General features: G+C 40.7%; 1 protein-coding gene across 1 annotated transcript in view; it reads left to right on the top strand.

The window, feature by feature from the left end:
• cdh13 (cadherin 13, H-cadherin (heart)) overlaps positions 1-15,484 on the top strand; it is a 352,583-nt gene that overhangs the window by 321,200 nt on the left and 15,899 nt on the right. Inside the window, exon 13 of the mRNA XM_063480168.1 lies at positions 11,515-11,748. Within this exon, the coding sequence (XP_063336238.1) occupies positions 11,515-11,748 (234 nt within the window). The remainder of the gene's footprint in view (positions 1-11,514; positions 11,749-15,484) is intronic.

Below are 15,484 nucleotides of genomic sequence, written 5' to 3'. Positions count from 1 at the left end.
AGGCCCTGATCGTACGAGACTTGTCTGTGAGAAGAAAGATTTTAAATGATATTCTGTATTTAACGGGGAATAAAAACTAAGAAGGCAATACATGAGCAGTCTTTTAGTCCCTCTTAGTACTCTCACTGCAATGTTTTAGATCAGCTGGAGGTTTTCCAGGGAGCTTTTAGAACAACCTGATAAGAATGAATCATAGTGGTCCAGCCTAAAACTAATAAATGTAGCTTTTCAGCATCACTCTGTGACAGCAGAGAAGAACTCCTGGTAGCTTCATATTCAACATGCATGTGTCCCATCAAGAAAAGGGTTGGCTCATGCAGGTCAAAATCACAGTTCATATGAGCTAAAAACTTGGCTCACACCCTTTTACAAACACGCTTTTGGCAAACTCATAGAGGGCTGTTTAAGCTGCTTTATAGTACACCCTCTGCATGGACCGCTTCAGTGTCATCACACGATCACTTCTACTTATGCCTGCCGTTAAGTCCCTCTGTATATCTGTATGTCTCTGTGTTTCTGTACTTATCATTAAAATGGAGTTAAAAACCAACACGATCATGCACTTCAATCCAGCTTGTTACAAAAGTTGAGAGGTGCGTGACCAAAGTACCACCGGTTTTGTGGTGGGCCCCACATGTGACGTCAAACCCGTGACAGGTAATGCACAGTGGGCATAGAAGCTCCATTAGCTGCTGTGCAAGCTGCTATGCAACCTACCTCCAGCTCGGCTCCTCGTCCCACTTAATCAGCGACACGTCAACGTTAATGTCGTGGTTACGCTGGCGTTTTTTCATGCATACATGTGGAGCAGCGGAGCAGTCCTGCAACAGAGCCACACCATCAAATATGAATTTCTGCAAGTGGAAATATCAATTTTCTTTTGAATGTTGTGCTCCTGACTGAAAGACATTTTAGAATGAATGTATACATCATTTACAGCACTGGGGTCCACGCTGCAGCTCGATGCATTTGAATGAAGTTGTGTAAAAATGTGAGCCAGCGTGGACTCCTGCAGTCTCAGCAGATGAAAGGAAATATGAAAATATAGCTCTGTCTGTGTGTGTGTGTGTGTGTGTGTGTGTGTCTGTGTGTGTGTGTGTGTGTGTGTGTGTGTGTGTGTGTGTGTGTGTGTGTGTGTGTGTGTGTGTGGCTCAGTGCTGTGCAGTTGGTAATAAAGACTAAGGTTTTCCTATTTTGCTGGAAGACACCGTAAAGTGATGGCGAACAGGTTTAACTAGATTAGTGTACAATTTTTCGGCACAGTAGACACTTCATATAATCACATAATTTTCAAATTCACTTCCCTCCCATGCTGGCCAGCCTGCTCTCATCTCCTCCCTATCTCATTTGAGATATTCCCTTCATTTATCTTTTCTTATTCTCTTCTGTTACCTCGGTGTAGTCCACCTGTGAATTACTCTTCCTGCGTGTTTAGCGGCAGCATGATATATTGTGACATTTTCCACTGAGCTATTCCTCATACTACAGGTCTGCTCCCGACTTCTCTGCTTGTTGTTATTTGGTTTCCTTCGTGATTTGCTTTTATGTGGCTCGGGAAAAAAATATAATCATAACAACGTTACAGAACATCTTTAGCCAAGGGCATCATCCGCTGGTTGTTTGTACTTAAGCTGCCCTGGAATATAACAGTTATTCTAATGAGCACAAGAAAAATAGCCAGACAAGAAGAGTCTTATTTCAGCTTTGTCCTTGACAAACGCTACAAGTGGACCATTCTTTACCTTTACAATTCACCACAATAAGAAGAACTGATCTCCTGGGCAAAAACGAAAATATAACTGCTTGTACTTTTTCCTCTTTGAATGTGTTGTGCTCTTCATCCTCGTCTCCTCTCATAAAACTTCATTGCTGTGACACATTTTCCCTCTAGAGAAAAGATGAAGTGCAAACAGATCACGGATTTTATACTCACCATGCCGTGCAGGGGCACAAATTGGTACATTTCAAAGCGCTGCTGGTCAAAACCACGTTTTTCATTCGTCTTCTGCAGCCGCGGGAAGAAAAAGTGAGACAACAGAATAAAATATATACAGAGATAACAGAATTGGACAGTCAGACAAAAAGAGAGCATTAGCCTAAAGCCAAAATGTTGGGAGCAAAAGAGTGTTTGGGGGTAGATGGAGACATATGAAGACAAAGAGATAGAGAGAGAAAAAAAAGCTTAGCTTGTTGCCTTTAGCTGTGGATTAGCCCTGACAGCCCCAGGAGTCAATCAGTCTGTTTGCTCCTCTCATCTCTGGGCAGACTGGAGAATAACAAGGCTGTCTAAATGCCAGCCAGGGGCAGGTGGAGGTTTCAGGAATAGTGGTGGACGATGGTGCAAGAAAGCAAAGCCTGAAGAAAGAATATCAACTCGGAATTTCTTCAACTTGCGTCGTTCCTACAAAAAAAGCTGCTCTGCAAGTTTTTGGCTGCTGCAGTTGAAATTCTGACAATTTGTAATACTGTATGTAAAAAATCTGTAATCAAACGTTTACAGTAATTTATTATATCTGGTTTCCAAAAGCTGATTCTGTTCATCTGGACGTAGCGTTTTGTGGGAGAAACGTTTCGTCATCATCAAGTGACTTCTTCAGTCTCAGCTGACTGCAGGTTTCTTATAAACAGTACATTTGCATTATGACTGAAACCAGCCCGCTGAAGGAACAATGGGCTGGGAGGTCAGTTCCTTAATCATAATTATGCAAATTCTCATGACCATTGATCAACAACCACTGATCAAAGACCACTGATCAATGGCCATGAGTCCCATTCAGAGTTGGGGAATGGCTGCAATCACAGCATTGTAAGATGGTGACAGATGTACCCTTAGGCCCCCTCCTCGATTCAGAGATGGTCTTTCCCTTTTCACGTAAATGGCCTGCTTCACTCCGCCCTCAAACCAGCGTTCCTCCCTGTCCAGGATGTGTACATCCTCATCATTGAAAGAGTGTCCACTGGCCTGTAGGTGTAAATAGACTGCAGAGTCCTGGCCTGACGAGGTAGCTCTTCTGTGTTGTGCCATCCGCTTCACCAGAGGTTGTTTGGTTTCCCCGATGTATAAATCCTGGCAATCCTCCTGGCACTTAACAGCGTACACTATGTTACTCTGTTTGTGTCGGGGGACCCGATCCTTGGGGTGGACCAGTTTTTGGCGCAGCGTGTTTTGGGGTTTAAAAGCCACAGAGACCCGGTGTTTAGAAATGTACTGTCAGCTGAGACTGAAGAAGTCACTTGGATGAGTGACGAAACGTTTCTCCCACAAAACGCTTCGTCCAGATGAACAGAATCAACTTTTGGAGATTTACTTTCCTGGATGATTGAGAATGCATCAAGACGTTATATCTGGTTATAAAATAGTTAGTTTAACCTTTTTGTTTTGAGGCATTACTGCCTGAAAAATGAGTTAAAACATGAAAAAGTCGTCTGGAGTCACAGATGTTAATGACTGAGAGGTGCTTGACTTTTCAGCACGCTGTAAGTAAGCAGTTAGAGAGTTTTATAGGAAATCGCTAGCACAGCCCAGGAGACATTCTGATAAATACAAAGAAATCTTATCAAGTGATATTCTCCTCACCTCCTCAGTTCTTTCTCAGCCTGTCTGATGCAGCTTACTGTTAGAAGCAAACGACCAGGAAAGAAAGGTAAGCATTTTTTGTTCCCAGAGAATGGTAGGAAGCTACGTCACGCCACCACCTATCAGAAGTCGTAATGATGTAAGCACAGCAGGGGTAGTAGCTGTGGGATGGGACAAAGACGGTAGGAAACACTTTCACCTGTCCTTCAAGTTCAGACTGATATTTTACCGAAAGGCTGAAATGTCAGGTGTCAGAATTAAAACTCGTAATGATTTTTCTGTCTTTGCTCTAACCCAGACACACACTGTTGGATCATCTCCTACCGACTTTTATACCAAATACATTTGTTCCAACTTTACGTTACTTGATTCTCTAAATATCTTTTAATGTGTTAGTATCCTCCAGTTTGTTTTCTTTGTGACCAATCTTAACGATGTCTGATACATTTTTGAAGACTATTCACATTATTCATTTGAAACAGATGTTAGAGAAAGTATCCAGGTGTATCTCCAGGAAGTTATGCATTGGTGGTCAGGATCGCCATAGCAACAGTCATTTGAAAGATCTCTATCAGTTTGATGGAAGAATCCTAAAAAGGAAACGACGTGGAAATTAACGACAGGAAATCAGTAAACTGTGACTGAAGCTGAAGTGACTGTTGGCGTGTAGGATTCATGGGAAGGCCAGCTTGCTTGGCTTTTTAGTTTAGCACCTCGTCCTGCGGTTACACGTCCTCATACGCCGCTTACGCTGTCCCTCCTCTAGCATTAGTTTGGGGCGCTGTAGAGGACAGGGTCAAATGTTTTTAAAAGGTGCAGTTGGTTTCTTTCACTAACGTCATCCCAAATTTCTCATTGCTGTTGCCAAGTTGTTGAGCTAATTTTCCTATTGTTTCTATCTCAATAGAATTTTTAGCATTCATTGCATTCAATTATTCATTTTAAATATTTGTTTTCAATAAATATTTACTTACAGAGCACCACCTTTACCATCTGTGCTGTCTGTTCTGGCATCATAAAAGTGATGCACAGAAAAATGTAACAAAGGAGGTTTCACTGTTTCACTCCTGTAAGAGCAGCACCAACACTCGGGTGGGTTTAACAGAAAGTTCCTGCAGTGATTGGTTAATGTCAACGATTTGCACGCCGAGCAGAAATCGTCTCCTATTTGACACCAGAAGGGTGCACTGGATATTCATGGTTCACTGAGTAGAGTTTATCTTGTGCGAGTGCAGAACTGCTACTTGAGTCGCTGCCTGAAGTGGCTCCCAGGCATTGCTCTTTTATAATACCGAAGAGTTATTTTGATGGGGACAATTAGACCTAATCTCATTCGCTAATTAGTGTCATTCCTGAAACCAATTTATTAGAATCGATACCAACTTGTGTAAAGTTAATTTTAGCTTTACACTATTTCATTTTCCAGTGGAAATAATACATCATGAATCATCTCGTTTGCACAAAAACGACTCCTCATTTCAATAAGGAGGATATGCTCGTGTGAAAACTTTCTGACTTTGTCCCAAACTAATTAAACCCGAAACAAAGGAGAGTAGTGGAAAAAATTAGAGCTGCAAAACAAAACAGTGCAGGGATTTTCCATTTGCATTCATTCCATTTTCCCAGTCTTGAAGATGCTAAAATAACAGAGCCTCAGAGGTGACAGGATTACATTAGATCTGACACGACTTCAACTTTTTGCAGCCATGTTGGGATTAAGTTTAACACTGCATAACAATGCACTGAAATGACCACTGAGGGAAAAGTACTATAATAAAGACAAGTACACGGATCTGCAGCAATAAGACTCTCCTGATAAATACACACTCATTACTGTAGTGCTGCATTTAGTGTCAGACTGTTGCTGTTTAAACAATTACTACACAGATTGCTGTTAACAGTATTGGTGATCTGCTAACTCTGCAGCAAAGCCGGGTCATATGTTTAATATCAGTGCTAGTTTAGAACTGTAAATGCTATACCTGCTAAAAAATATGCATGTTGCATGGTAAAAATTCACTAGGCTTCTGTTTGAGCTACATCTGCACAGCACAGTCTCACAGAGCCACAAGCGTATCATTAAGGAGCATCCTTAATCGAAAGTTTGCCAATAATCCCTTCGAGTCTCCGAGAACTGAAAAATAAATCTTCAGTCGAGACGCAACCACTAACATGCTTAACAATGCTTAATCACAGACAAGCTGCACTGCATTTCACATGAACTGCAGCATGTTAGAGGAAATAGGGACACAGACCTGAAACCGTCTACTGTTAAACTGCCATGAACACCAGCTATTTGCTGTGGCTGTTGTTTCATTACCGACCCAGACGGCCATTAAGACAGACAGTGTGTGTTAGGAATGCAGCAATTGCTAAAGCAACAAAATAATTGAGTGAGTCACTCTGAGCACAATTCTTATCGGAGTTGGAGGAAGAGAGTCAAGTTTTAAATGATGCACACGCACACACACACACACACACACACACACACACACACACACACTCTAAGTGCGCTAAGGATTACACTCAGAACCTAGGCTATGAGCACCTCTATCCTCATTTATAATCTTGTTCTGCTCTCTGCTCTGTCAGAGCTAGACGTTAGCATACTTGTACATAAGAATAAAGTGCTAAGTCAATGCTAGCAAACCAGGATATCCAGATGCATCCACAGAGTGGGTACTAAGTAATCTCACAAAATGTAGCATAGACTACGTGACTGCAATAAATGGTAAATGCAGTTGTGCCACAAAATTAGAAGCCAAATAAAGCCGTTCAAATTCTTATGTTAGTATCCGATTGTTACGCCCCTCAAAGTGGCAATGCAAGAGTGTCCAGCTGTTGCTAATTGACCACACCTGGTGAGGTGTGGATAAAGGCATACCTGAGGCACACTCTGGGAAGGCACACCAGTCTTTGTCTTAGCGGTACCAGCTACTTTAGCTAACGTATTATATCACTTAAAATAAAACCTTCTCTCTGGGAAATCTGGTGTTAGTCTCCATATTTATGCTGGGCTTTTGAGCCGGGTCGTAACAGCAGTTGAGAGTAAAAGCAGCCACACCCTTTGCAATGCTGTAAACTGTAAAACCAGAGACCCCAGACATGCAGACATGGGGAGAACATGCAGATCTAACTGTATCTAGTTATAAAAAGGAAAATTACCTATAGAGACTTACACTGTAAGCCATGTTTATTGCATGAAAATACCCAAATTTGGAGGTTGACAAGATTTTGTCGACAGTTTCAAATGAATAAGGAATCACAGTTTTTGGCACTTCCGTGTCGGTTTTCTTGTGTACATCTAAATAAATGCAAAACTCATGAAAACTCATCTTTTTTTCTCTTTTAAAGCAAACGATGCTTTACCTACTTTATTCATTATGTTCTTTGTAGTGCCAGACACGTAGAGAACAGGGTGCACGCCGTAGATCCATAAATTACCTGTCTCCTTCACAAACTTACGCTGTGTTCAAAGAGAACTTTCATAACAAAGTAGTGTGAAGCAGGGGCCAGCAGACAAGCTCCATTAATGTCGAGGCAGGCCGATGATGACATAGCCACGATGCGACGGCGATAAGGAGGAGCGGGAGAAGAGAAGAGCAGAGAAATAGAGTGATTAGGTGTGGGGAGTATTCATTTAGGAAGACAAACAGCTTCATTTAAAGTTAGCCAAGCACAGAGGCACCCTCTCCCACTACAAATAGGTTGAAATTTGCATTTTTTTTCCTCTGACGGAGGATCCGAGCCCTCGCTCTCTTGGTCTCGCGTCTCAAGTGATAATAGATTATCTAGGGTCTCGCCTGAAGAGCTACTGTCTTTGATTTGCTTTTGAACACATTTTCTGTCTGCTTCTGCTCAAGTAATTCCTCTCCACTCTTGATCTGCTGCTGATATTGTCACAGCAATACTTATCTGTGGTATATAAGGGCTGTTTTCTGTTTCATTCCTTGACTGCATGCAGAAAAGGAACCGAGTGCAGTGTTTGCAGTCATTTCACGATTATTAAACAGAAGAAATGCCACACTGGCTACCATTACATTTGATTTCTCCATATCTTTTGCAATCACGATCCAGTGATGGTTTTACAGCTGAGAATGAAATTAAAGTTTTGAGCTTAGCGAACACATCGCGATGATTATCTGCTAAACACTCCTAGCAGTTGTAGATGTCATTTTTCCTGCAGACTGCCAGGAAAGAATCTCATGCAGAAAACGTTTTAGTTGCAGGTGTCCTGTCCTCTTTCACCTGCTGCAACCAGCTGGAATTTTTAGAGATAGAGTCGCAAGTAGATGCACTTACAGATCACTTCTACTTTTATTCAGGTACAGTGAGAATATTTAAGCTCTACTGACCCAGTGCATGTGGGTTTGTGGGAATGCAAGCACAGCCTTTTGTGTCTATGCAGATGGGTGGGTGTCTTTATGGTGCACGGGGAGTTGGATTACCGCCATTATCCTAGAAAATCAGCACCTCTACATGCCTTGAAGGTTTCACTGCACTTCACATTCAGTACAGTCATGCATTTGCACAAATTCTAAATATTTAGCACTTGGATACTTGCCTCCTTTGCCCTGCCAGAGGGATTTAGTAGCCTGGGCAACACGGCTCCTCTTTAAGGGTTTTCATGTGAATAAAAAGCCTGGAGATGGGAAATTTTTCATTTGATTTATTTTTAGGTGTACTTGACATTTCTGTTATTCATTTATGGAAATTATTTTTACTGCCCAGCTTTGGAGCATGTTTTGCAGACAGAATATTCCAGCATGAAGTGCACGTTACTCATGTATTCATTTCTAAATGCAGATGAAAATTGTTCTCTGTTTAAAGTTAGTGTTGTAGTGTTTGGTATAGTTACACATTAAATCTGCTCATTTAAGAAAGAGGCGCCGTTACAGATTAATGTCATTCTTCAAAATCATCAAATTAAACAATCTTATAATCACAAGTTATATATTTTTTGATACATTTGTCTCTATGACCGTGAAGGAATGAACAAGACTGCACCAAATATTTTATTTTTAACTACATTTATACAAGTTACTGAATAAATCATTTTAAAAAAACGACGTTGAATGGACCTTTTATAACCGCAGGGTTTTCAGCGTGTCTTAGTTTGGGTCTCATAATGTTTCAGTATTTCGAACATTTCATTATAAATGTAATGCTATTTGTTTATTGAGTAGCATGAACTTCACCGAGCCTTATTAACATAGTTTCTGCTAAGGTTGTTCGGTGAATGCAAATTCCACGACAAATGAAACACGATCTGTCTCAAGAATTGCTCACTGAATGAAGTGTACAAGAAAATAATAATAAATGTCATTTTTAGGGAAATTATTATCTTTACATTTTTTTTATGAAGACATTAGAGTTCTGAGGGAAGTCTGAAAAGCAGAAAGCTGCCTTGAAGCCCAAATGACTGACTGACACTGAGCATCAAAGTCTATCCCAACTCTGGACTTTACATCTTGTAGCTAAACATCAGTCACATGAATGAAATGATGTCCCTCTTTTGTCAGTATGGATGTGGAATGGGCCTTATTTTACGTTCACAGTGCTAGTGGGGATCACACAGTTGTTAGTGGACGCAGCACTTGCTGAAACACAGTAGTTGCAGGATTGGCCGATAAGCGTCCAGAGCAGCGTTTGGCTGAGAGACTGCTCGACAACATGGTTTAAAACAGGCAGATCTTTAGTGGCATCAACCTTGTTAATTCTAAGTGTGCTGTGTTTGAAGTTGGCTAATCCTGCTAAACTTATTCTGTAAATGACATGCTGATGTATGCGCATTATGCAAGAATTCTCTGCACGAGGATAAAATGCAAAAGAAAAGAAACCCCACTGTTTTCACACCATTGCAAAAACGGACCAATAGTTCCTTAGCAGTAGTTTGAAGTTGTAATAACATTTACACTGCCTCTATAAAATTACCCATTTATTGCATTATCTACTATTCCTTGACTTCTGTAGATAACCTATTTAAATTCCATAAATTCCAAGCTTGTGGAATACACTTAAGAGGATTCTGCAGCATCTGAGAAATTCCACCGGGATCCATGTAGAATAGGAAAGAATTATGGGAGCTATAAGACCCACATGAAAGAAAAGAGACGGGATTTCATCTCAGACCAACGAGGGGCAAAGATTTATTTTCAGATTTATCTAAAAGAAAAAGAATAATACCTGTCCTGTGATACACATACATGACAGTGTAGATACTCACTAATGCTGAAACTAATGCCATACAACACATCTTACTGAGATACCAGAAATAAACTCTCCACCACTTAGTCCGAGTTAGTGCATGTAACGTTGTTTCAGGTCAAGTATTTTGTGAATGCATGTTTGCACCTCATCCACCTAACACATGACCGCGCAGTAATATTTGTCCATATTAAACAAACCAAAAAACTGAATGTCAGTATCTATATCTGTCTGTACAAGTTGATAGTAATTAATTTTGCTTCCATATCCACCTGTACAAGCCAGTTCTGGAACATGTATGAATTTAGGGTAAGAGTTATTTATCAGTCCTAACCATGTTGTTCATTGGAGCCTGGAGCTTAAAACACTAAATCAAATGCAATAAATCATTAGCTCAGTATAAGACACACTTTCTAAGAGAAACAGTTTTAGCTTCAGTGTCATTAAAATGTAAGAACCAAGTGGATATTTAAGTTTTACAATATTTAATTTTAAAGCGAGTCAGCTACAAGATGAAAGAATCAGCCAGAAACGATGCTTTTTAATCTAATTACAGTAGCCAACATGATACTAGCAACATTGTTCCAACTAGTAGCCCTTCTTTCATTGACTTGCCACAGTAGGAAAAGCACAGGCTGAATTAATGATGTCCCAGTTTCATTAGGTGTCCCAGTAAGCTATGACAGTGAACCAGCATGTACCTTCCTAATGAAATGTGGCCGTCATTAATACACCTGTTCGTCCCACGCTGTGACAACTGAAAATGTACACCAGTGGAATAAGAATCCATCGTTTGTGTTTCTCTTTCAAGGATCCAGTTGTTTTTCATATTAATACGAGCAACGTATTAAAAAGTGAACTTTCACCTAATCAGCATTTCGCAGCTGTAACATTTCCTGCTCAGTGTGTGCAGCTTTTTTCCAAAGCCACTGTAAAAACCCAGACTGGATTTCATTCCAGCATCACTTGACATTTATTGCGCATATATCTCGACTTGTTTTTATCCCCTCTCTGCCCTAAATTGTCTGCAAATATATATTTTTTTAGCTTGAAAAGGTGGAGGGGACCCATTTTCCAATTACAGATCTTGTCTTTAGGTGTTAATTGCTGACTGACCTCTGGAGCTGTTATTGGATGCCATGCAGGTTTTTTAATAACCTCTAATCGCAGTGAAACAGAGAGCCATAATAGAGAAGTGCCAAGGTGCTTTTTAACACAGCACCCTTCAATAAGGTGTAATCTCATCCAAACACAGAAGCTAGCTGAATGCCAAGTCAGAATGCTCTTTTGCAAAACACGAGCCGCTGTGATTCATGCTCTTCCGGTACCGAATCGACACACCGTTTTTTGTTTGGGTTAAATTAGGTCAGCTAAGCAGCGTGGATCTTATTAAGAGTAGTGCTGTTTTGTTTCGGGGTATTTTGGTGTTTGTCAGTGGGGGTTTTTTTTGGGGGGGGGGGGTTTAATTCCAAATGAACACGTTTTAACTTGGCAGAATAAAAAGAAACACTAAAAGCAGAATTTACTCCAGAGTAAATAATGACTAGACCGTGTTTTACTGCAGCCACACTGTATTATTGCTCCTTTCACATCTGTCCAGATCATTACATTTCACATTCTCCACATGCTCAGGAGCATCCAGGCCTACAGAAGTGCACTAAATTTTGCAAAGGGAATTAGCTCCCATGTCTTTCCTTTTCTCATACGTGTATGTTTTCATCTGTTTCCAGGCACTCCTCCAGCCACAGGTACCGGCACGTTGATCATTCACCTGGAAGACTACAATGATAATGCCCCGTACGTCTTACCATCGGTAGCACGAGTGTGCGAGGACACCTCCGATGTGACTGTTGCTGTAGTTGGGGGCTGGGACAAGGACCTCCCACCCAACGCTGCCCCCTTTAAAATAGAACTGGGAACACAGCCTGACCTAGACAAAACATGGAAAGTTACCCGGGTTAACTGTAAGTATTTCATTTTAAGATGAGGTTCGTCCACCTGTATACAGGACTAACCTGAACTGTGTCAGGCTAGCCTCTTCTCATGCCCAGAGCATCAAGTAGTGCTGTTCAGTATCTCAGAACTACACGCAGAGTGTCACCAAACACGTAAATTTAGTGGGAATTTGCAGTGTGGGACAGGCTATGCAGAAAACCTGTACTGAGAGGTACTGACTACAAACTATTATATGTGCAAACTGTCGCTCTACTTCAGGTTAAAGGTGTGACACAGATCACAAATGCAATTTCCCACCATCCACAAAGAGCAAATACAATAAGAACTCACTGAAGCTAAATTCAGTTTTTCTATTGAAATAACAATTAAAACTGCAGTTTCATTTAATTTACCTTGATTTAAATTAAAATGATGGCTTGTTAGCCTTCGTTCACAGTGTTTAAAATGACAATGATGCTAATTATCTTTGTGTTTCAGTTGGAATTTATACAGTATTTTGCAAAAGTGAGCAAAATTGAAATTAGGTTTAACTATTTACATGGAAATATACGAGGCAAAAACCAAGTTTGTACAATTCTAACAAGCTTGATGGTCAATGCTTGGTGTGACCGCCGTTATTCTTCAGTATAACAAACTATTGTAATTTATCGAAGCAGTCTTTGGGAACAGTTCTCTGTGCTTCTAAAAGAACAAGAATCCAGAGCTCTGGATGTTGGATGCCTTTTGCTCTCTGTCAGGATCTGTGGAGGCCAATCCATAACTGCTAGAAAAGCACAAAGTGGAGTAGTGTCCAGGTATAGCAGCTTTTGCTGCTTTGGCAGTATGTTTGGATTTCATGCTGAAATAAATCAGAAACCTTTCAGATGGTATTTGATTGTTGATCAGATGTTTAAATGCAGGACTTATAGATGTAGACAGTAAATGGACTGATTGTTATGTAGAGCTTTTCTACTCTTAAAGCGCTTAATACAACACTCCACATTCACACATTCACTTTCTTCTATGATTTTAGGTGCTTACTAACTAACATTCACACTGCAATGGATCAGAGAGCAACATAGGGTTAATATATTACCCAAGCATATTTGCATGCAGACCAGGGGGAGAACCACCAACCTGCTCTGCCTCCTGAGCTACAGCCGCCCCAGTCACTGTAGCACTTCTCTTCTGACCTCCACAAAGATCAGCTAATGTCTTTTTAAGTAAAAACACTTTCTATGAGATACGTTTTATGCATTTTTTTATGCAAAGTCAATCAAAATGCAAATGATCAGCCCAATATGTGGGCCAGGTGCACGAGGGATTAAAAGTACAGTTAAACAAAGAGGTGTACCAGCTCACTACAGATGTACTTGTGATAGTGAAACTGGGCCCACTCTCACATTGTTGCATTTGAAAGGTAGCTGTAAATATACATTTTCAATGTCTGGGGTTGATATTATGAAGTTGTCAAAATATGTTCAGTTAGAGTCTTTTCCTAAATCTAAAGAGTGATTTTGTGAGTGGAAAATAAACCCCAAAACATACAACACACTTACAATAAGAAGTGAAGCACACTCCTGACTTAGAAAGTTGTGATTTCTGCTACTAAAACGTCTCCTTTCTCTTCATTCAGACTTTGATTCTTTAAAATAGGACCATTGTGCATCCTCATCTGCAGTTACGTCTACCAGTGTCAAAGGAGCAATGCTAAATGACACCTTGTGTTTATATATGCCAAGTCTGCAGTATCTAATAGAAGTGCAGTGTTTGAGGCTTTTGAAAGAGAGCGCACTACTCAGATACCATAATTGAGTTTACATAACAAAAAAATGGTTCTCCTAATGAAGTATTAAGAGTGAAATATGCCAATATGGATTAGTATTTATATACTACTTTCCTGGTCTTACCACGCAAAGTCTTTTGACTTGAAACCATACTCACCGCTTTATGTAGCCCTACATCGACAATTATTACCAATCAAGAGTCATTATTGTTCTAATATGCATGTCTTTGGACTGTGGGTGGACAGAGCACTGTAGGAAACCCACTCACACAGTGGGAGGGTCAACATACTCCACACAGCAATCCCATGGCCACCTAATGACCTTAATAGACTGACAGTCACTTTTCTCTTTTTTTTGTATGCTGGTTTCTCTTTCTCGGGGGTTTAAAGCACTTCTCACTGAGCGGCTGGAAAGTAGCCCGGGGAATCTAGAAGTTTAAAGGAAAATCTGAGAGAAGTGTTACAGAAAACTGGTACTCTGGAATCAGTTTCATGTCAAAAATGTTTAAGGGTCAATTCATCCGAGTACAATTTGATACCCTGTCACACAGTGTTGATTTGGACCATCCAGAATAGTGGAACAGTCATAACTGGAGAGATTCCTACAGATCACATGATAAGGATGAGGAGAAAAACGATGCGCTGAGGGAAGCGGAGAGGAGGATAGACAGACAACCAAGACATTGAATCAGGGTTGCATGACCGACAGTGCTGTCTGTGTTTGTTTGAGTGACAGACCAGAGCTAAAACCTGCCCAGAGGTATTAGCTGTGACTGACAGCGGAAGAGGGGGGTACAGACACTCCTCAATCACCACCGCTGGAAGAGACAGATAGGGCCAGCAGAGAAAGAACCCATTCCCAGTGAAATAGACTGGCGCTGTGCTCATCTCAGCTGTGTCCCTCTGTTTGTGTGCACGCAGCACCAGGAGAGCTCGTGGCTCTGCCTTGACAGTACATCTCAGTGTAAGAACAGCTGGATGTTTTTATGTGGAGTGGTCTTGACAATACACGCAGACAAATGCAATTACAATTAAAAGCTTGCAGAGATATTATGGAATATCTTTCTGTATTCCTCACTTTAAATTTCTCTTTTAAAGTGTTCTGATGGAGTCAGTAAAAGTTGTGCAACTTAACTTCATCATCAAGGCTATCTACAGTCAGCAAGGATCAAAACGCTAACAGACTAAAATAAGTTTTCTGCTTGAATCCAGCACACGGACAATCTCCAAACCTTGAAGTTCTTTAATGGTCTTTTCGATATTCTTCGGCAAGGGAAAAGTTCAGCGTGTGTGGAAAGTGTCGAGGGCTGATGTCAGTATGGATTTGTATGTTTGAAATTATGAACAGTCGCTGCAGCAAGTGCACAGCTGCTGTTATCCCAGGGGGGGAAAAACACATATCAGTCAGTCACCACCTGTGCTGCTTAGAGCCACACTTTGGCCCGATCCCTCCCTTTCCCGTCCCTTCTTCGTTCTGCGGCGTAGTATCGTGTGTTAAAACTGTTTATCCTTCTATGTGCCTCATAGCTGATAATTAGCTGACACATAAACAAAGTAGGTGGGAAGTGCACGAACTTCCTTCTTTGTACTTTTAAAAATACTCTCAGAAATAAAGGCTGGGAGGTCCTGGATTCATTTAGGACGTGGGTGGGGGTCAAAAAAGAAGGCAGGCTGCTGATCTTATGATTGAAAAATAATTAATTGCTTACAAAACCAGCAAGTGTAAAAGATGGACAAAGCTACGATGTGACGAGCCACCAAACGTAGACCACCACAGAGGAAAAAAAAGGATGTCTTGTTTTTTTATTTTTGTTAGTGATTTGTCAAAAAAGAAATACTGATTCTTTTTTCTCTAATGAGAATTATAACTGACAAGATGAACATCACATTGTATCCAGAGAGATTTAAAACTATCACCTGAACCCATAAACTCATCAAGAAAGTGCTGCAGAGGTCAGCGAAAGGGAGCGATGTCGGTT

This window comes from Pelmatolapia mariae, linkage group LG7 (assembly GCF_036321145.2).
Source record: "Pelmatolapia mariae isolate MD_Pm_ZW linkage group LG7, Pm_UMD_F_2, whole genome shotgun sequence".
Lineage (NCBI taxonomy): Eukaryota > Metazoa > Chordata > Actinopteri > Cichliformes > Cichlidae > Pelmatolapia > Pelmatolapia mariae.
The sequence above is the reverse complement of the archived record's forward strand: the minus strand, read 5'-3'. Positions and strand labels throughout refer to the sequence as shown.